Source organism: Heterodontus francisci, chromosome 2 (genome assembly GCF_036365525.1).
Source record: "Heterodontus francisci isolate sHetFra1 chromosome 2, sHetFra1.hap1, whole genome shotgun sequence".
NCBI classification, from domain to species: domain Eukaryota; kingdom Metazoa; phylum Chordata; class Chondrichthyes; order Heterodontiformes; family Heterodontidae; genus Heterodontus; species Heterodontus francisci.
In genome coordinates this window covers 204,102,220-204,125,173 of record NC_090372.1, presented here as the reverse complement: position 1 = coordinate 204,125,173, position 22,954 = coordinate 204,102,220, and the positions used below count along the sequence as shown (strand labels likewise).

Below are 22,954 nucleotides of genomic sequence, written 5' to 3'. Positions count from 1 at the left end.
AGGAAGTTGTCGAGCGAGGGAGCCGTGGTTTACTAAGGAAGTTGAAGCGCTTGTCAAGAGGAAGAAGAAGGTTTATGTTAGGATGAGACGTGAAGGCTCAGTTAGGGCGTTTGAGAGTTACAAGCTAGCCAGGAAGGATCTAAAGGGAGAGCTAAGAAGAGCAAGGAGAGGACACGAGAAGTCATTGGCGGATAGAATCAGAGAAAACCCTAAGGCTTTCTATAGGTATATCAGGAATAAAAGAATGACTAGAGTTAGATTAGGGCCAATCAAGGATAGTAGTGGGAAGTTGTGTGTGGAATCAGAGGAGATAGGGGAAGCGTTAAATGAATATTTTGCGTCAGTATTTACAGTAGAGAAAGAAAATGTTGTCGAGGAGAATACTGAGATTCAGACTACTAGGCTAGATGGGATTGAGGTTCACAAGGAGGAGGTGTTATCAATTTTGGAAAGTGTGAAAATAGATAAGTCCCCTGGGCCAGATGGGATTTATCCTAGGATTCTCTGGGAAGCTAGGGAGGAGATTGCAGAGCCTTTGTCCTTGATCTTTATGTCGTCATTGTCGACAGGAATAGTGCCGGAAGACTGGAGGATAGCAAATGTTGTCCCCTTGTTCAAGAAGGGGAGTAGAGACAGCCCTAGTAATTATAGACCTGTGAGCCTTACTTCGGTTGTGGGTAAAATGTTGGAAAAGGTTATAAGAGACAGGAATTATAATCATCTTGAAAAGAATAAGTTCATTAGCGATAGTCAGCACGGTTTTGTGACGGGTAGGTCGTGCCTCACAAACATTATTGAGTTTTTCGAGAAGGTGACCAAACAGGTGGATGAGGGTAAAGCAGTGGATGTGGTGTATATGGATTTCAGTAAGGCGTTTGATAAGGTTCCCCACGGTAGGCTATTGCAGAAAATACGGAAGTATGGGGTTGAAGGTGATTTAGAGCTTTGGATCAGAAAGTGGCTAGCTGAAAGAAGACAGAGGGTGGTGGTTGATGGCAAATGTTCATCCTGGAGTTTAGTTACCAGTGGTGTACCGCAAGGATCTGTTTTGGGGCCACTGCTGTTTGTCATTTTTATAAATGACCTGGAAGAGGGTGTAGAAGGGTGGGTTAGTAAATTTGCGGATGACACGAAGGTCGGTGGAGTTGTGGATAGTGCCGAAGGATGTTGTAGGGTACAGAGGGACATAGATAGGCTGCAGAGCTGGGCTGAGAGATGGCAAATGGAGTTTAACGCGGAAAAGTGTGAGGTGATTCACTTTGGAAGGAGTAACAGGAATGCAGAGTACTGGGCTAATGGGAAGATTCTTGGTAGTGTAGATGAACAGAGAGATCTTGGTGTCCAGGTACATGAATCCCTGAAGGTTGCTACCCAGGTTAATAGGGCTGTTAAGAAGGCATATGGTGTGTTAGCTTTTATTAGTAGGGGGATCGAGTTTCGGAGCCACGAGGTCATGCTGCAGCTGTACAAAACTCTGGTGAGACCGCACCTGGAGTATTGCGTGCAGTTCTGGTCACCGCATTATAGAAAGGATGTGGAAGCTTTGGAAAGGGTGCAGAGGAGATTTACTAGGATGTTGCCTGGTATGGAGGGAAGGTCTTACGAGGAAAGGCTGAGGGACTTGAGGTTGTTTTCGTTGGAGAGAAGGAGGAGGAGAGGTGACTTAATAGAGACATATAAGATAATCAGAGGGTTGGATAGGGTGGATAGTGAGAGTCTTTTTCCTCGGATGGTGATGGCAAACAAGAGGGGACATAGCTTTAAGTTGAGGGGTGATAGATATAGGACAGATGTCAGAGGTAGTTTCTTTACTCAGAGAGTAGTAGGGGCGTGGAACGCCCTGCCTGCAGCAGTAGTAGACTCGCCAACTTTAAGGGCATTTAAGTGGTCATTGGATAGACATATGGATGAAAATGGAATAGTGTAGGTCAGATGGTTTCACAGGTCGGCGCAACATCGAGGGTCGAAGGGCCTGTACTGCGCTGTAATGTTCTAAAAAGGTCTTCAGGTAAGTAAGGGCCTTGAGCCCCACTCTCTCTTTATACAGGTCCCGCTCCAGATCTGCCTCCTCCCAGGTCCACCTGCCGCCACTACGGTCCTCAGGTATGGAGCAGAATCTTCCTAGCCCCGCAGTGGTGGGTTTGAAGGCGGGACCAGGTGCAAGATAGGAGATAAGAGCATTGGCTCAGCCAGAGGCAGGTGAGCATCGGCAGTGGAGGTAGTTAATAATGATCAATTAAGTGGCTAATTAGGCAGAGGGGGAAGACTCCACCGGGATCTTGCCGCCATTGAAGTGGAATCTCACTGAGCACCAAACCTGACAGCTCCATGGAGGCAGCCTCCCAGTGGCAGACCGGGTTGCCAACAGAGCCATTCATTGGGCTTCATTCCCCAATGATGGAGGCTGCCCCATTGCCAAAATGAATCCTCTGTAAGGATTCTCCCCCCTCACAACACCACACACCCTCCCACCCCCCCACCACTTTGTTGGCCCTACTAGCTTCAGCCCTCTTCATTTTCTGAATTGTAATCACGCTCCATGTTGAGACGCCCTTGCACTCGCCTGACTGCCTTGGCAGCTCAAACCTCTCCCAGTGGGGCTGCCGCCAGCCGTGGCTGCAGGCCCTCTGATTGGGCCTGTATCCTCAGGAATCTGCCTGCCATCCTTAATTGGAGAGCAGACGAGGAGGACACCTCCTGGAAGATCACGCCAGAGTGCACACTGCAGATCCATGCGGGGACGGGCTCCGGAAATGGTCCCGCTCCTGAAAATATTCTATCAGCACTAGATTCTGCCCAAGATCTCTGGTTTATTAGTTCAGACCTCTGGATTGAGCCCAGCAACCATTATTCTTGTGTGACCCTGACAGTGAATGTCAGTAGACGATTAAAACACAGACAGCATTGTAGTGGAACCTAGCTCATACTTCACCAGTCATCTGTGCATCTCTACTTCCAGTACCTATAGACTGGGTAAACTTTATTAGCACTAATCTTGAGGAGGACAAATTCTTGGAATGTATGTGAGATGGTTTTCCAGAGCACTACGTTGAGGAACCAACTGGGGAACGGGTTATTTTAGATCTAGTATTGTGCAATGAAAAAAGGCTAATTAATAATCTTGTTGTATTGGACCCTTTAGGAAAAGTGACCATAATATGATAGAATTTTACATTAAGTTTGAAAGTGATGTTGTTCAATCAGAAATTAGTGTCTTAAATCTAAGCAAAGGAAACTATGAAGGTATGAGGGACAAATTGGCTATGGTGGATTAGGAAACTACATTAAAAGTTATGACAGTAGACAGGCAATGGCTAACATTTAAAGAACTAATACATAGTGTTAAAACCGACCGCTCCAGTCAAAGCCCCCAATCAAAATATATGATTCTGATTGTGCTGGGAGAAACACACTGTTAATTCAATCCTGTCCCTCCACAGATCGTCTAACATATCATTTAAGACTTTCCAAATTAAACAAAGACCCAGCCAAATTGTACCATCTATTAACCCCCGAATGAGGCTAACCAAACCAGGTGTCTTTAAATCAACAAATGAACTGTTTAATTAAAAAAACTACATTCTTAAACGCTTCTTCATAGAAAATATTAGTGTCCTTGCAAATTTTTTTTTTATTCTTTCATGGGATGTGGGCATCACAGGCCAGGCCAGCATTTATTGTCCATCCCTAATTGCCCTTGAACTGAGTGACTTGCTGGGCCATTTCGAGGGCATGTAAGAGTCAACCACATTGCTGTGGATCTGGAGTCACATGTAGGCCAGACCAGGTAAGGACAGCAGATTTCCTTCCCTAAAGGACATTAGTGAATCAGATGTGTTTTTACAACAATCGACAATGGTTTCATGGCCATCATTAAACTAGCTTTAAATTCCAGATTTATTAATTGAATTCAAATTCCACCTTCTGCTGTGGTGGGATTCGAACCCATGTCCCCAGAGCAATACCTGGGTCTCTGGGTTACTAGTCCAGTGACAATACCAGTACGCCACCGCCTCCCCACTATTTACACCCAATGTTGCTTGACGTCCTCACAGCTGTCCAATGGGGGGAAAAGGTTCAACAGTAGAACAGTCCGTTGTCTAATTCTAGCAGTAATTGATGCTTTCCTTCTCCAGCGATGGATTTCTACAATTAACAACTTGCAAACACTTTCAATAGAATCAATCTGACTTTAGAATTTTTGAGGGATAAAAGATTGTCACAGTCTAACTTCCCTTTCTTCAATGTAAATTATCAGAGCTCTCTGTTTTGGCTTGACTTTTTTTTAAATTTTGAGAGATAATAATAATTAAACAGACTAAATGCTCTTCCTTCAGTTTAAATGGCTGAGAGCTCTTCTTTCAGGTGCTAACACCAGCTGTCTGTCTGTGTTCTGTTAGAACAGACTGTCTTCAACTAAAAAGCCAGTTCAAATCATAATTGCAACATTGTATATCCGCTCCTTGGTCCCTGAATGCTTGTTGCCAGGTAACTAGGATGCATTCTTTGAATAAAAGCAAAATACTGTGGATACTGGAAATCTGAAATAAAAACAGAAACCGAAAGAAACAAAAACAAAAAGCCAAAGACTTGCAGGTTGATAGGTAAATTGGCCATTGTAAATTGCCCCTAGTGTAGGTAGGTGGTAGGAGAATTGAGGGAAGGTAGGGAATATGGGATTAATGTAGGATTAGTATGGGTGGTTGATGGTCGGCGCGGACTCGGTGGGCCGAAGGGCCTGTTTCAGTGCTGTATCTCTCTATGACTCTAAGTGCTGGAAAAACTCAGCAGGTCTGGCAGCATCTGTGGGGAGAGAAGCAGAGTTCTTTGAAGCTGGTTGGCTCCCTCTCCATATGCTTGCATCCAATGGCAACCAAAATGCATTTTCTCCAACTCCTGAGGCTTGCTGGATCTTAAAGCAGTACTGACACAACACTGACACAACACATATTTCCAGTACTGACACAACACATATTTCCAGGAGAGAAAAAAAAAGGCAGCATCATGACAATAATTTACAACAAAAATACATTCCTTTAATGCAGACAAACCCAGCAAGGAAAGTGTTCCAACTGTGGCTAATGAAATAAATCAAGGATTGTATTAGATCAAACGAAGAGGCGTATAAAGTTGCCAAAAAAGGTTAAGCCTGAGGATTGGAAGTATTTTAGAATTCTGTGAAGGAGGATCAAGACAAAGATTAAGAAAGGGAAAATAGAATATGAAAGTAAACTAGCGAGAAACATAAAAACGGACTGTAAAAGCTGTATGTGTAAAAAGGAAAGGATTAGCAAATGTGGGTCCATTATAATCGGAGTCAGGAGAATTTATAATGGGGAATAAGGAAATGGCAGAGAAACTAAACAATACTTTGTGTCTGTCTTCACGGAGGAAAATACTAAAAACCTCCCAGAAATAATGATGACTCAGAGACTAGTGTAAATGAGGAACTGCAAGATATTAATATTAGTTAAACAAACTACTAGAGAAATTAATGGGACTTAAAGTAGATAAATCCCCTGGACCTGATGATCTACATTCTAGTGTTGAAACAGGTGGCTGTAAGAGATAGTAGATGCATTGGGTCATCTTTCAAAATTCTATAGACTCTGGAACGGTTCCTGCAGATTGGAAGGTGGCAATTGTACCCCCACATTTTAAAAAAGGAGGGAGAGAGAAAACAGGGAACTACATACCTGTTAGTCTAACATCAGTCGTAGGGAAAATGCTAGAATCTATCATAAAGGATGCGATTAAAGGACACTTAGAAAATAATGGTAGGATTGGGCAGAGTCAACATGGATTTATAAAAGGGAAATCATGTTTAACAAACCTGTTGGAGCTTTTTGAGGATGTAACTAGCAGAATACTAGGGCGGCACAGTGGCGCAGTGGTTAGCACCGTAGCCTCACAGCTCCAGGGACCCGGGTTCGATTCCTGGTACTGCCTGTGTGGAGTTTGCAAGTTCTCCCTGTGTCTGCGTGGGTTTTCTCCGGGTGCTCCGGTTTCCTCCCACAAGCCAAAAGACTTGCAGGTTGATAGGTAAATTGGCCATTATAAATTGTCACTAGTATAGGTAGGTGGTAGGCACAGATAGGAACAGGTGGGGATGTTTGGTAGGAATATGGGATTAGTGTAGGATTAGTATAAATGGGTGGCTGATGTTCGGCACAGACTCGGTGGGCCGAACGGCCTGTTTCAGTGCTGCATCTCTAATCTAATCTAATCTAATAGATAAGGGGGAGTCGGTGGATGCGGTATATTTAGATTTTCAGAAAACTTTCAGAAAGTTCAGAAATAAGGTCCCACACAAGAGGTTGGTCAATAAAATTAGAGCACATGAGATTGGGGGGAATATATTGGCATGGATTGAGAACCAGTTAGTGGACAGAAAACAAAGAGTAGGAATAAATGGGTCATTTTCAGGTTGGCAGGCTGTAACTAGTGGGGTACCACAAGGATCACTGCTTGGGCCCCAGCTATTCACGATCTATATCGATGATTTGGATGTGGGGATTAAATGTAATATTTCCAAGTTTGCAAATGACATAAAACTAGGTGGAAGTGTGCGTTATGAGGAGGATGCAAAGATACTTCAAGGGGATTTGGAGAGGCTAAGTGAGTGGGCAAAGATTTGGCAGATGGAATACAATGTGGAGAAATGTGAGGTTATCCACTTTGGAAGGAAAAACAGAAGTATAGAATATTTCTTAAATGGTGAGAGGCTGGGAAGTGTAGAACTTCAAGACTTGGGTGTCCTTGTTCACAAGTCACTGAAAGCTAACATACAGATACAGCAAGCAATTAAGAAGGCGAATAGTTTGTTGGCCTTTATTGTAAGAGGATTTGTGTATCGGAGTAAAGTCTTGCTGCAGTTGTATAGAGCCTTGGTGAGACGCACCTGGAGCATTGTGTGCAGTTTTGATCTCCTTACATAAGGAAAGAAATACTTGCCATAGAGGGAGGGCAACGAAGGTTCACCAGACTAATTCCTGGGATCAAGGGATTGTCCTATGAGGAAAGATTAAATAGACTGGGCCTTTATTCTCTGGAGTTTAGAAGAATCAGAGGTGATCTCATTCAAACACACAAAATCCTTACAGGGCTTGACAGGATTGATGCAGAAAGGATGTTTCCACTGGCTGAGGGGTCTAGAACCAGGGGACACAGTCTCAGAATAAGGGGAAGGCTATTTAGGACTGAGATGAGGAGGAATTTCTTCACTCAGAGGCTGGTGAATCTTTGGAATTCTCAACCCCAGAGGGCTGTGGAGGCTCAGTCATTGAGGATGTTCAAGACTGAGATCTAAAGGTTTCTACATAATAAAAACATCAAGGATTATGGGGATAGTGCAGGGAAATGGCATTGAAGTAGATCAGCCATGATCTCATTGAATGGCGGAGCAGGCCCAAAGGGCTGAATCGCCTACTCCTGCTCCTATTTCTTATGGTATTAAGTTCTTAGGTACTTAACACTGGATAATGATTGGTGCTGAGCATCACTAACTTTGATCAGCTTTCCCCTCCTCTCCCCTGTTTTCCTCTCCTCGCCGCTATTTTCCCCTCAGCCTAGAGGCACTAAGTTTTGTTCTAGCACTGTATGAAATTTCTATCTCTGCTATTTAACAGAAGTATTAACCTATTTAAACAAAACAGTCTAACACATTTGTTAAAGGAATTTCATATACACCAACTTAATTCTATCTATTGTACAGCACAATTACAATCTCTAAATGGAATAGAATTAAGTCGAAATTACAACCCAGAAAAAGGCCTTTCAGCCCAACGAGTCCGGGTTGGTGTTTATCTCCCACACAAGCAGTAGTTCGAATCTCATGTGCCTGCTTTGTTTCCATATCCCTTTATTCTATGTCTGCCACCTATCTAAACCTATTCTTAAAAGTTGAGATCATCTCTACTTCAATCATTAACTCTGGTAGTGCATTCATTCCACAGTCGCGCAACCCTTTGTGTAAAAACTTTGCTTCTCTGTCTTAAACCACTTACATTTAATTTTATAGCTATGTCCACGTGAACATGCGAACTAGGAACAGGAATAGGCCATTCGGCCCCTCGAGCCTGCTCTGCCATTCTATAAGATCATTGTTGATCTGTTTGTGCACTCAGCTCCACTTTCCCGATACCCTTTGACTCCCTCGTTTGTCAAGAATCTGTCAACCTCTGCCTTAAAAACATTTAATGACTCTGCCTCCACCGATCTCCGGGGAAAAGAGTTCCACAGACTCACGCCCCTCTGAGAGTAAAAATTTCTCCTTCTCTCTGTCTTAAATGGGAGACCCTTTATTTTTAACCTGTGTCCCCTAGTTCTAGTCTCTCCCACAGGGGGAAACATCCTTTCAACATCCACCCTGTCAAGTCCCCTCAGCATCTTTTTTGTTTCAATTAGATATAGACCTCATATATAGACCTCATAATCACTGAAAAGGAGCTTCGATCTACTCTGTCTCATCTGTTTATTTTCTGCACTCCAACTGTTTTATATAGATTCACAATTGCATCTCAATTTAATCTCTTGCTATAAAATCCATTATTCCATTAGACTTTTTATGGCCTTATCCATTTCACGTCCTGCTGCTAATAATGCCTTGTGACCCCCCCAACCCCCACCTCCTCCAAATCCTTTTGCTCATTCGCATCACCCACCCTTTCCATATTCAAAGTATATATTATGACCCAGTGAGAAAGGTGTCTAAGGTTCCCCCTCAGCCTTCACCTGGTCTTACCGTAACAGGGTTTAATTTTAAACAGACTGTGTTTTTAGCTCTCCCTTGGTGAATCCTTTCCAATTATAAGGCAAAGACACCAGCACAAACAGGCTTTCTTAGGTTTAAGAAAGAAAAGTTGAAATTTATTAAACTTGAACTTAAATTCGGTTAACGCCTATGGATACATGACGTGCCCACGCTAGCATGCATACGCAATACACACATGCAAATAGAGATAAAAAAGAGCAGAAGAAATAAAGTGGAAATGTTTGAGGCAATATCTGAAGAGTTTTGATACGGGTCTTCGAGCTCACTCTAGAGTCCTTGATTGTAGGTAGATCTTGCTTTTCGTTGGGCCCAGTATTGTTCTTAAACCTTGTTTGCTGGAGGAGACTTTTCTCTCTTAGGGTTCATGTGTCTTCAGTGGATTCAGAGGCTTGTGAGAAAGAGATGGGAGCAGACAGGAGAGATCTTCTCAGTCCAGCAGCAAACAGCTTTCTGCACAAACTGTTTGTACAAATTCAAAAACCTCAAGTTGCCCAGCAAGTTAGTCATGTGACTAGTTGGTTTGACCATATCCATTTGTGTAGTCAACCATCTTAGCAGTCAACCTGGAATGTGAGCTCCCCCATCTTCAATGTCTGGTGATCAAAAGTCCATTGTGGCTGTGTCAGGCAATGGCTGCTTTGTCCTTCCAAACACCATCTGTTAATATGCAAATGTCTTTTCCAGCCATGGCTGATCTGTTTAACAAGTCCTTTCTTCACTCCAGTAACAGTTTAAAATCAATGTTCATGACAAAATTAATGTGCCTCATTCTTGGCAGTTGGCCGGTGGGGGGGTGCGGGGGTGGGCCTGGGGGTGCGATGGGGTGGCCTAGCATAACATATAATTATTACTTTTTGCATCAAAGTATATCACCTCACATCTAATAACATTGAATCTCACCTGCCACTTCTTTAGCCCATTCCATCAACTTCTCAATGTTCTTCTGCACCTTCCTTTGCTCCTCAGAATGACTTACTATTTTATTAACATCTGCACAATTGGGCATTACAACCTCTAGCTCCACATCCAAATCACTGTAGTACGGAGTGAACAGAAGCAATCCAGAACAGAATCTTGTGGGACACCAGTCCAATTTCCAATTACTCTGAGAAACTGCCCTTAACTCCAACTCTCTGTTTTTCCTTTCAAACCAGTTTTTAATCCAATTTGTGAGCCTCCAGACTAGTGTGGTAGAAGTGGGTTCCGGTTTGTGGGGCACTGGCACCAGTACTGGGGAAAGTAGTGGCTGTACCTTTGGGATGGTCTACACCTGAACCGTGCTGGGGCCGGTGTTCTAGCGAGCCACTTAACTTGGGAAGTAGAGAGGATTTTAAACTGAGTAGTGGGGGCAAGGGATCAAATTTGGGAAGATATGTAAATCAAGGAGTAGAGACAAGGCAAGAGAGAAAGGTATTAATATGGGAAATGATAAACAGACTGTGACAGGAAGGGACAGAGCGTACAAATCTAAGAGTAAATCAACAGATAAGGCTAGAGGTTACAAAAATAATAAAAGGACACAACTAAAGGCATTGTATCTGAATGCACGTAGCATTCGAAACAAAACAGGTGAATTGAGAGCGCAAATATAAATAAATAAGTACGATCTGATAGCCATTACAGAGACATAGCTGCAGGACAACATAGATTGGGACCTGAATATTGAAGGGTACATGGCATTTAGGAAGGACAGGAAGCTAGGAAAAGGTGGAGGGGTAGCTCTGTTAATTAATGACAGTATTAGCACAATAGAGAGTGATGGCCTAAGTTCAGGAGACCAGGATGTAGAAACAGTTTGGGTAGAGATGAGAAATCATAAAGGCAAGAAGCCACTTGTGGGAGTGATGTACAGGCCACATAATATTAACCACATTGTGGGACAGGGTATAAAGGAAGAAATAATGGCAGCTTGTCAGAAAGGTACAGCAATAATTATGGGGGATTTTAACCTTCATATAGACAGGAAAATTCAGATGGGCAGAGATAGCCTAGATGAGGAGTACATAGAATTTTTTGGGATAATTTCTTGGAACAATACATTCTGGAGCCAACCAGAGAGCAGGCTATACTAGGTATTGTGCAATGAGATAGGATTAATTAATGACCTCATAGTTAATGTGCCCCTTGGTAGCAGCGATCATAATATGATTGAATTTTACATTCAGTTTGAGGGAGAGAAGAGTGGGTCCAATACTAGTATATTAAACTTAAATAAGGGCAATTATGAGGGCATAAAAGTGGAGCTAGCTAAAGTGAACTGGCAAATCAGATTAAGGGATGGGTCAATAGAGATGCAGCGGCAGACATGAAAGGGGATATTTCAGAATACACAGAATAGATACAATTCAACGAGAAAGAAAAATTCCAAGGGTGGGATCCATCACCCGTGGTTACCTAAAACAGTTAAAGATAGTATCAAACTTAAAGAAAATGCCTATAATTGCGCAAAGATGGGAGGCAGGTCAGAAGATTGGACAGGATATAAAAAACAGCAAAGAATGACCAGAAGATTGATAAGGAAGGTAAAATTAGAGTACGAGAGAAAGCTAGCTTGAAATATAAAAAGAGATAGTAAGAGTTTCTACAGATATTTTAAAAAGAAAAGAGTTAACAAAGTGAGCATTGGTTCTATAAAAAGTGAGTCTGGGGAATTAATAATGGATAATAAGGAAATGGCAGATGAATTGAACAGATATTTGCATCGGTCTTCACATCTCAGTGTTAGCTGTAGGTCAGGAAATGGAAGGGAGGGAGGAACTGAACAAATTGTGGAGCTGCGGGCTGACAAGTCCCAGGGTCCTGATGGACTTCATCCAAGGGTGTTAAAAGAAGTGGCTAGTGAGATAGTTGATGCGTTAGTTTTAATTTTCCAAAATTCCCTAGATTCGGGGAAGGTTCCTTTAGATTGGAAAATAGTGAATGTAATTCCTTTATTCAAAAAGGGAGGGAGACAGACAGCAGGAAACTATAGGCCCATTAGCTTAACATCTGTCTTAGGGAAAATGTTAGAAGCTATTATTAAAGATGTTATAGCAGGGCATTTAGAAAAATTCAAGGTAATCAGGCAGAGTCAACATGGTTTTGTGAAAGGGAAATCATGTTTAACCAATTTATTGGAGTTCTTTGAGGGAGTTACATGTGCTGTGGATAAAGGGGAACCGGTGGATGTATTGTACTTAGATTTCCAGAAGGCATTTGATGAGGTGCCATATCAAAGATTATTGCAGAAAATAAAAGCTCATGGTGTAGGGGGTAACATATTGGCATGGATAGAAGATTGGCTAGCTAACAGGAAACAGAGAGTAGGCATAAATGGGTCATTTTCTGGTTGGCAAGATGTGATAAGTGGTGTGCCACAGGGATCTGTGCTGGGGCCTCAACTTTTTACAATTTATATAAATGACTTAGAAGAAGGGACCAAAGGTATGGTTGCTAAATTTGCTGATGACACAATGATAGGTAGGAAAGTAACTTGTGAAGAGGACATAAGGAGGCTACAAAGGGATATAGATAGTTTAAGTGAGTGGGCAAAGACCTGGCAAATGGAGTAGAGTGCGGGAAAGTGGGAAATCGTCCACTTTGGCAGGAAGAATAAAACAAGAAGCATATTATCTAAATGGTGAGAGATTGCAGAGCTCTGAAATGCAGAGGGATCTGGGTGTCCTGGTGCATGAATCGCAAAAGGTTAGTATGCAGGTACAGCACGTAATTAGGAAATCTAATAGAATGTTATCGTTTATCGTGAGGGGAATTGAATACAAAAGTAGGGAGGTTATGCTTCAGCTATACAGGGCATTGATGAGACCACATCTGCAGTACTGTGTACAGTACTGGTCTCCTTATTTAAGGAAGGATGTATATGCGTTGGAGGCAGTTCAGAGAAGATTTACTAGACTGATACCTGGAATGGGTGGCCTGTCTTATGAGGAAAGATTGGACAGACTAGGCATGAATCCGCTGGAATTTAGAAGAGTAAGAGGCAACTTGATTGAAACATATAAGATCCGGAGGGCTGTTGACAGGGTGGATGTGGAAAGGATGTTTCCCCTTGTGGGAGAATCTAGAACTAGGGGTCACTGTTTAAAAATAAGGGGTCGCCCATTTAAGACAGAGATGAGGAGAAATTTTTTTTCTCATAGGGTCGTGAGTCTTTGGAATTCTCTTCCTCAAAAGGTGGTGAAGGCAGAGTCTTTGAATATTTTTAAGGCAGAGGTAGATAGATTCCTGATAAGCAAGGGGGGTGAAATGTTATCGGGGGTAGGTGGAAATGTGGAGTAATCAGTTCAGCCATAAACTTATTGAATGGCGGAGCAGGCTCGAGGGCTGAGTGGCCTACTCCTAATTCGTATGTTTGTATGTCCTTCTAACTCCATAACTCTTAATCCTCTCTGATAGACTCCTGTGTGGTACCTTGTCAAACACTTTTGAAAAGTCCATGCCCACCACATGCTCTGCAGTTCCTCCATCTACCATACGTGTCAGGTCCTCAAAGACTCTATTGAGTTTGTCAAGCACTATTTTTCTTTCTGAAATGTGTGTTGACTGCTTTAAATTATTTGCTCTTCATCTCAATAATTAGTAATTTCATCTTTAATTGCAAATTACAAAATTTTCTGTATCACAGATAACAAACTAACTGGTCTGTAACTATGTGCATTTCTGGCCTTCCAAACCTTGTGGAGATGTACACATCTACCACTTTATCATTGAAAATAAACTAGCATGTTATCAGCAGAGTTTTGGTATTTTCATGTGAATATTATGAACTGACATTCATTCAGGGCAGTCATTGTGGTGAAAGACATTTGCATTTATATAGCCCCTTTCATGACCTCAGAATGTCCCAAAGTGCTTTACAGTCAATGACGTACTTTTGTAGGATATACGGCAGCCAATTTGCACACAATAAACTCCCACAGACAGCAATGTGTAATGACCAGATAATCTGCTTCTTTTGTAAGTGATGTCAGTTGAGGGGTAAATAGTGGTCAGGAGACCTGGAAGAATTCCCCTACCCTACTTCATAATAATGCCATGGCATCTTTTACGTCCAACCGAGAAGGCAGACAGGGCCTCAGCTTAATGTCTCACCTGAAAAGGCAGCCCTCAGTACTGCACTGGGGTATCGGTGACGATGGGCACAGGTCACAAGTTGGCATGTTACCAACTGAGTCACAGCTAAGCCTGGTGTTAATGGCATCAATCTCTTCCTATGTATTATTCTATCTATAGATCACATATGTACTTTTCAGTGGTATAATTGAAAATAAACTAGCATGTTACAAGCAGAGTTTTGGTCTTTTTATGTTCTGCAGCATGAATGCTGTGAACTAGCAATCATTCAGGGGAATTATTGCAGTACTTGTGATGCTATCAGTTGGCATTCAGTAACTGATGTCTATGTTGGGTGGGTTCCTTTATTGTCCCAGTGAGTAGGAGCTGTGATTATGACACCTTGTATAAAACAGTCCAGGTTTGATTCCTGATCTGTCCTGATTTAGCTATTCGTATCTGGTGTAGTAATTATGGTGCCACAGTTAACTCATCTTTGGGGAAAGGGAAACAGAACAGATTATATTTGATAAGGGTGTGTTTAGATATATAAATAGAATATTGGGATTTAACGGTGTGGAGATTATTGATTAGTTAGTGTTTGTATAAGTTTTTGTTGAAGTTATTTGCTGGGTCAGTGAGCGTTTTCTGCATTCAAAGGTGCAGCCTCAGCGAGAGAGGTGACATATTTACAACTACTACTCGCTGGTAGTGAGAACAAGCTCCCGGCGGTTTGACCTATTTATAACCTGACAATGCCTTGTAGAACATTAACCCATAGGACGCTGACAATCTATTTCAACATCATCACGGCGAAAATGTGCAATGTCCTTCATCACAAGTCAAAGGGACAGTACAGCATTGCTCAGGAGTTCCTGGTACTCCAAATGGTTAAACTCTGGTCAGGTCACATGGAATTCATGGCAAATATATCCTATATAATATGTGAGGGATGAGCTATGTGAAAGGAATAGCCAGCCAGAGCTCTTAAAATGTGGAAAGAGATGACTCAGAGGAACCACACCGAGTTGTGGAAGGTGGTTAACATGAGAAAGCAAACCTAGAACAATTGGCGTGATGTTAAACAGAGTTTCCTCCGTCTGATTTGGTTGTTTAATCCTGGCTCCTTGCGCATCTCCTGATTTTCTTCGCTCCACCATTAGCGACCATGCCTTCAGCTCCCTAGGCCCTAAGCTCTGGAATTTCTTCCTTAAACCTCTCTGCCTCGCTCTCCTCATTTACAATGCCCCTTAAAACATACCTCTTTAACCAAACTTTGGGTCACCTCTCTTAATATTATCTATTGTACCTATGTGACAACTTTTGTCTGATAATGCTCCTGTGATGGGCCTTGGGATGTTTTACTCCATTAAAGGTGCTATATAACTACAAGTTGTTGTTGTTTAGTTGGCCATTTCAGATTAAACGGTATTATTGGAAGCAATCCTCCCGATCTCCTGGCCAATGCCCCATTGGCAGCTGATTCATCTCACTGGTGTGTGTGGCATCTTGCTGTGCAGTAAGTGGCTGCTGCAACTGCTTACACAACAAGCCCATGTACCTCAAAGTAATTCACTGTCGCTGAAGCAAATCCAGATGGTTACGAGAGGCACGGTGAGATGCTGTGTATATAGGGCTGTGGCAACAGAAGCCTAGATATTTAGTGCAAGTCTATTCTTCAAAATAGGATATTTTTTACTCTGAAACCAGCATGATTCATAATGATAAAGACAGTGTTTAAATAAGGCATTTTGCAAACATCTTCAACACATTTACCATCTGCACAAAAGCAAAATACTGCAGATGTTACAAAATACTGCAGATGTTAGAAATCTGAAATAAAAACTGAAAATGCTGGAAATACTCAGCAGGTCTGGCAGCATCTGTGGAGAGAAAGAGTTAACGTTTCAGGTCTGTGACCTTTCATCAGAACTGGAAGATGTAGTTTCATTTTTATGCAAATACAGCATTAGTCACATTGAGCAAATTACCACAGTGATTTCAGTTAGAAAATCCACAAGTGAAACTTGGTCACTAAGATCTGATGCAAAAGCCAATGTTCAAACGAGCTTCCTGAAAAGACATCTTTCAAGGAGAATTCTGGCACACATATCTGAGGCCCTTATTGACTCGACATGCAATGCCATAACGAGATCTGCAACAATTGCTACGCTCAGCATCAAATGTGATCCATAAGAACTGTGTCAGCTTTTAATTCCGACATGAAAGAACGCCAGCTCAGATATTCTGTTGTTGCGACTCACGTCATATTGTTTCCGCCCTTGTACTCGAACAAGCCAATAACTGTTTGCTCTGCACATTATCCCAGCTGCCTTACATACACAACTATTCCTGTCTGACTTCATAAATGCTGTTGCCCTGAACAGCCAGTGAGCTCGGCTCAGGGGAGAACTTTCCTCCCTCACATGCACTTTATCACTCAGACTCTTTGTCAAACCAGGCACTCCATTTCCTGCCCTCCCCCTCACTCTCTGACATTTTCCCCTCACTCCGTTCTTCTCAGACACTGCTCACTCACTTACCTCTCACTCTCCCCTCACTCCCTTCTTCCCACTTTCCCTCCATCCCAGGTACTCCCCTCATCCCGCCCAGTCACTCCTCCTTCCCTCCCTTCTTCCCAATCTCCCCTCCCTCCCGGATACTCTTCCCTCGCTCTTATTCCTCCCACTCTTCCATCACTCTCTTTCCTCCCATGGGTGAGATAAGGAGAATTTCTTTTCAATGCAACATTTTGTTATGATCTGGAATGCACTGCCTGAAAGGATGGTGGTGGAAGCAGATTCCACAGTAACCTAAAGGGAATGGGATTTCCAATTAAAAAGGAAAAATTTGCAGGGCTGTGGGGTAAGAGCAGGATAGTGGGACGAATTGAATAACTTTCAGAGCTGGCGCAGGCAGGCACAATGGACTGAATAGCCTCCTTCTGTGCTGTATGATTCTATAATTGTGTGATGTTGTGCTGTACATATCATTCGCCAGTCAAGAGTACAAACCTCTATATCCTGAATCACCCAGCATTACTGTTCAGCGGTGGCCAGCAAACAGAAATAAATGAGTAATAGCACGGGAGTGTTTACATAATCTATATTAATACTCTCATGTATGGTGCAGGTATCTTGCAAACTCAATAATAATGTACAAAAGGGAACATGCTGGGGGGGGGGGGGGGGGTTCTTGGGCAATTATACATCCCAACCTGCAATTTTTCATCCATTAATGTTAATGAATGAGAACTCATGACCTCCAGTGTGCAATTTTCACATGTACACTCTCAATGTGTGCCAGGAGCACAGTAGCAATTTTTTTTTACACTAATACAGGCACCACTGACAATGAGGAAAGCACCAAAGGAGTTGCTGCCATTTGGTGATGAGGTATGTGGTTGGAGAGGGTGCCTGCTGGTTCAAAATAGCAGCTTCGGGCCTGTTTTTGTACTCCACTCCATCCAGGGTTGGTGGATTCTTGTTTCTCCCAATGAACCAGATTTCAGCAACCCCAATACTGTTTGTGAATCTCTGCCCCACTACAACTCTCCTCTTGACTCCTGTTAGGAAGCCAGACTCCCCTTTCTCAGACTGCAACACACCCATAGATCCTAATATTCCCATACTCTAAAACCGCTTTTGCTGAGTTTTCCCAGGACACTTCATCCAATATTCCCAGCCCCTAAACCACCCTCAAAATACTGCCGCCCCATTATGAGACCATAGGCCCCATGCCAGTGCTCCCACAGCTGACCCAAAGTTGGTAAGTCATTTCCCCTGTCAGTAATACTTGGCAGAACATCACAGCTCTCATAAAATCTTTTGACTTAATGCGAGCAGCACTGAGGCTTGCTACGAAATATATAAAACGTTCCAGATAATGCTCTGTCAGCACCAAATCACAGTGGCTCTCCCACACCATCACCCGCTGAAGTGACAATTTTTCACGAACTCCACGCTGAACCTTATTTTGATGTGATGTCATTTCAGTGTTTCGGTAATGGTAAACTCAGATGATGATGTTTCCCTCCCATTTTTCTTTTGCTGGGGTGATGTATCTGGCTCCCAATGAACCCCTTTCCCAAATGCTCAGTGGGAAATGGCTGCTGTGAACTCGTGTGAACAGCAATGATACTCCATAATGCTGCAGTCAGCCAAAGTAACCCTCCCATCTCGGCCCATAATTTTATTTTTATATTGGTGCATGGGATGTCAACATTGCTGCCTCGAGGCAATAAACAGACCAACTGCCCACGTGCTGCCAGTCCGTGTTGCAAGGTGACAATTCCCAATATCACCAGAAATTAATAGGTTTAATGAGTGCAGAGTACTACAAAGATCAATAGTTATTTAAAAGTCAGATACATGAAGTTGTATTTTCCAATATGGTTGAAGTTCCCCTAACCTAATTACTTGTCAGTTTGTGCTTCAAACATGCATAAAAGGCACATGAAAGCTTGCAAATTCTTGTACAACCTTAGATGTTACTAAAATGTTACCCAGCAAGAGGTGCATAGTGCAGTGCACTCAATCCTTTCGCCTGAAATGTTCTTATGCTCCCCATATTATACTCATTTATATCAAATTTCTCACTTATGTCATCCATTTGTACTGCCTGTGTGGAGTTTGCAAGTTCTCCGTGACCGCGTGTGTTTCTGCCGGGTGCTCCGGTTTCCTGTCTCAGCCAAAGACTTGCAGGTTGATAGGTAAATTGGCCATTGTAAATTGCCCCCAGTGTAGATAGGTGGTAGGAGAATGGTGGGGATGTGGTAGAGAATATGGGATTAATGTAGGATTATTATAAATGGGTGGTTGTTGGTCGGCACAGACTCGGTGGGCCGAAGGGCCTGTTTCAGTGCTGCATGACTATGACATTCCTTATTTGGGCAGCACCACTGTGGTAGCTTCACCTGCAGCTGTACGGTTCCATCACCAGATGCAGTTTAATGGGCTGCAGGTACCTATGCCACTAATGCGGTGAGGAAAATTTGTTTTATTCCAAGCTATCCAGTTAGTCCTACACCCCACCCGCTCTTTTCCTAAATCCCTGCAATTATTTTCCCTTTCAAGTGTATATGTAATTTCCTTTTGGAAGTTACTATTAAATCTGCTTGCAACACCTTTTCCTGCAGCGCCTTCAGATCCACAAAAATGATCCACAGAAAAATGACTCTCTTTCTGGGTCTTCTACCAACCATCTTAAATCTGCATTCGCTGGTTACCAACCCTCCTACCAGTGGTAACAGTTCTTTCCTATCTTCCCATATCCTTCTCTGCACAGAGGAGGAAAAATCTCAGCTTCTCTAATCCCTTGACATAACTGAAGTCCCTCATCCCTGGCATCATTCTGGTAAATCTCCTCTGCACCCTCTCCAAGGCCTTGAGTGGTGCTCAGAATTTGACTCAGCAATCCAACTGAGGCCTAAGCAGCGATTTATAAAGGTTTTGCAACTTTGTTGCTTTTGTACTTTTATAAAGCCAATTATCCTGTTATTTAAAAAAAAACAGCCTTATCAACTTGTCCAACCTCCAGAGTAGCTCTTGATATTCAAAATTTTATGAAACTTGGGAGAGATTTATCGCAACTCTTTTTCACTTTTTAAAATAAACCTAATTCACTCATTTTCATTCTTTATCCATTTTGTTTAAAGTGTAGTTGTAGCAGTTAGTAGTATCCCATGCCAGAAGCATTGGCCCTTCATAAATTGTACAAAAGGAATTATTAGATTGTTCAGAGGCTAGTGATTTAACATGTCTGAAAGGATTATCTATGAAAAGTTTCATTTCACATTGTTATTTCAGAAGAGGGGGAAATTAGTTTGTGAAATTCATGCACTTTGGAAAATCTGGCAAAACGTGACTTACTGAGGTGGCAAAGTAACTATTAACAAGGGTTATGTTAGATTAGATTAGAGACACAGCACTGAAACAGGCCCTTCGGCCCACCGAGTCTGTGCCGAACATCAACCACCCATTTTATACTAATCCTACACTAATCCCATATTCCCAACAAACATCCCCACCTATCCCTATATTTCCCTACCACCTACCTATACTAGTGACAATTTATAATGGCCAATTTACCTATCAACCTGCAAGTCTTTTGGCTTGTGGGAGAAAACCCACGCAGACACAGGGAGAACTTGCAAACTCCACACAGGTAGTACCCGGAATCGAACCCGGGTCCCTGGAGCCGTGAGGCTGCGGTGCTAACCACTGCGCCACTGTACCTGTATGTACATGCAGATGACCACAATGTATTCACCTTTTCAAAAGAAGCACCATCTTGAGAGGAAGATGCTAAGTTTGGTGTAAATGTAAATGTTTTTCTTTGAATATTCACAGTTTTCTCAGTAGCTTATTGAGATATGGGTTAAAGTCAGCCTGTGCAACATAGCTATTTCAAGCAACAATGAACATACATCTCACCATACATCCCAGTATTAGCTGTAAGTCAGGAAATGGAAGGAAGGGAGGAACTCAAAAAATTACAATCACCAGGGAGGTGGTACTGAAAAAACTGTTGGAGCTGCGGGCTGACAAGTCCCCAGGTCCTGATGGACTTCAACCTGGGGTGTTAAAAGAAGTGGCTAGTGAGATAGCTGATGTGTTAATTTTAATTTTCCAAAATTCCTTAGATTCGGGGAAGGTTCCATTAGATTGGAAAATAGCGAATGCAACTCCTTTATTCAAAAAGGGACGGAGACAGAAAGCAGGAAACTACAGGCCAGTTAATATCCATCTGTCTTAGGGAAAATGTTAGGTTGTCTGGGTGCCCTAGTGCATGAAACGCAAAAGGTTAGTATGCAGGTACTGAACGTAATTAGGAAAGCTAATAGAATGTTATTGTTTATCACAAGGGGAATTGAATACAAAAGTTGGGTGGTTATGCGTCAGCTATACAGAGCATTGGTGAGACAACATCTGGAGTACTATGTACAGTACTGGTCTCCTTATTTAAAGAATGATGTAAATGCGTTGGAGGCAGTACAGAAAAGGTTTACTAGACTAATAACTGGAATGGGCGGGCTGTCTTATGAGGAAAGATTGGACAGACTAGGCTTGGTATTCGCTGGAGTTTAGAAGAATAAGTGGCGACTTGATTGAAACATATAAGATTCTGAGGGGTCTTGACAGGGTGGAATTGGAAAGGATGTTTCCTCTTGTGGGAGAATCTAGAACTAGGGTTCACTGTTTAAGACAGAGATGAGAAATGTTTTCTCTCTTTGAAATTCTCTTCCTCAAAAGGCGATGGAAGCAAGAGACTTTGAACATTTTTAAGGCAGAGGTAGATAGATTCTTGATAAGCAAGGAGGTGAAAGGTTATCAGGGGTAGGTGGAAATGAGGAGTAACCAGTTCAACCATGAACTTACTGGATGGTGGAGCAGGCTCGAAGGGCCGAGTGGCCTATTCCTGCTCCTAATTCGTATGTTCGTATGAAGATGTTCAGCAATTTTCCAGGAATGTTAACGTGCACACAAGCCATCATTGTTCCTTCTAATCACATTTTTAAAAAGGCATTTCTCTTGCCGTTTTGTGCTGTTCTCTTCAATTTGCTGTCGATAATGGCAGCATTGCTGCGTCATGGTGCTGCAACTTCAAATCAGGCTACGCACAGTTTTCAGCATTTAAATGAGGGGAGATTCAAATATTTTTATTACATTTTTGACCGATCACAGTAATGTTTTCATCATGTGTTGTAAATAACATTGCCCAGGTTTGCAGACCAACAGGCATCGCAACAAATTTATAGTCGAGAGACAAACTAAGCCTTCCTCATCTTACTTTAACTTAAAACATGAATATTTTGCATTACTTCAGGCGAACAGAATTTCATTACATCTATCCATGTACTAAATCCCACTTTTTATTAGCTTGTAAGTACCCTGTATGTAGGAATTACAGCAAAGGATGGAATAGGACATTATAAATCCTCCAGCACAGTGTTTGCAAATCATTGGGGAAAAACATGAAATTCATTTTCCTGTGAACACTGACAAATGCTACCCAATGAAAGTTTTAAAGGCAGTCCATGTGAATATTTACGCATTATCACTTACATAAATTATTATTGAAGGGTGGTTTGCTTAAAAAGTAGAAAGCAGTTGTACTACTGCAGATTGTCGATAGCTATATTAATCAAACTTGTTACCTTTCTAAATCACATCTGACTGAATGGTAATAACTTCATAAATACATATAAAAATTTGTTTTGTTGCATTGAATTTTAGATACCTCTCAAGTTTTAACCTTTAGCCTGCTGAAAACCCATTTAAATACACAATAGAAATATGCACGCAGCAAGCTAATGATTTTCAATTAATGAATGTTGTCTTCACTGGTTTGAACTTAAAAAATGTCAGAAACAAAAAGCAGATGTCAGTCAACTTCAGGATCCTGCGAGCTCCATGTGCAGAGCAAGAACGAGGTGTAAGTATAATCTTAAATACAACCCGTCTCGATTGATTTAAAATACCTTTGTACAGCGAGTCTAGTAAAAACAATAGTCTTAATACAGTATTTTTCTACCAGCAAGTATTAAAAACAAATCAGTTTGCTGCTAATGTTTATTTACAAGTGTACATACAACATGAAGAAAAACACTGATATATTCAAGCCTGTTTGTGTAAATAGTAGTGTAACAATATGCACTTCTCTTTAAACTTTACAATCAACTACTTCTAACTGACATTCACGCTACATGAAGAATGAATGTTGGCAAATGATTATTCGTTGCCCATGTCAAGAAATACAATATACAATTTGAAAAATATGAATTGCTTTTAAGTTTTTTTATGCCGAAGTGAAGCCATTTGCAAAAGGGTCAGAGTTCAACATAAGTGAGGAAAGAAAAAGGAAGTCTCTGACCGTCTGTAGAACTGGTAAAAAGGCATAGTTTTTATTTAAAGGGAAAGTGGCAGTATGCCTCTTCAAGTAGAGCAGTTTCATCTGCATCTTCAGGACTCACATTACGGAGCATGAAGATTTTGCTTGCTGACAACCTCCATCTGCTCTTTCAGCCTCCATAATTATTCGCTTAAAGACCTCAACTGCAGTCTGAAAAGAAACAGAGGACATTTAAGTGAAAGTTTTGCCAAGACGTTGTGAATTCTGTAGGACATT

At 41.9% G+C, this 22,954-nt stretch overlaps 1 protein-coding gene across 1 annotated transcript in view; it reads right to left on the bottom strand.

Annotated features, from left to right (window-relative positions):
* Positions 1–21,449: 21,449 nt before the first annotated feature.
* Positions 21,450–22,954, bottom strand: part of rheb (Ras homolog, mTORC1 binding) — a 149,739-nt gene continuing 148,234 nt past the window's right edge. The window contains exon 8 of the mRNA XM_068015097.1: positions 21,450–22,888. Coding sequence (XP_067871198.1) covers positions 22,796–22,888 — 93 coding nt within the window. The 3' untranslated portion in view covers positions 21,450–22,795. The remainder of the gene's footprint in view (positions 22,889–22,954) is intronic.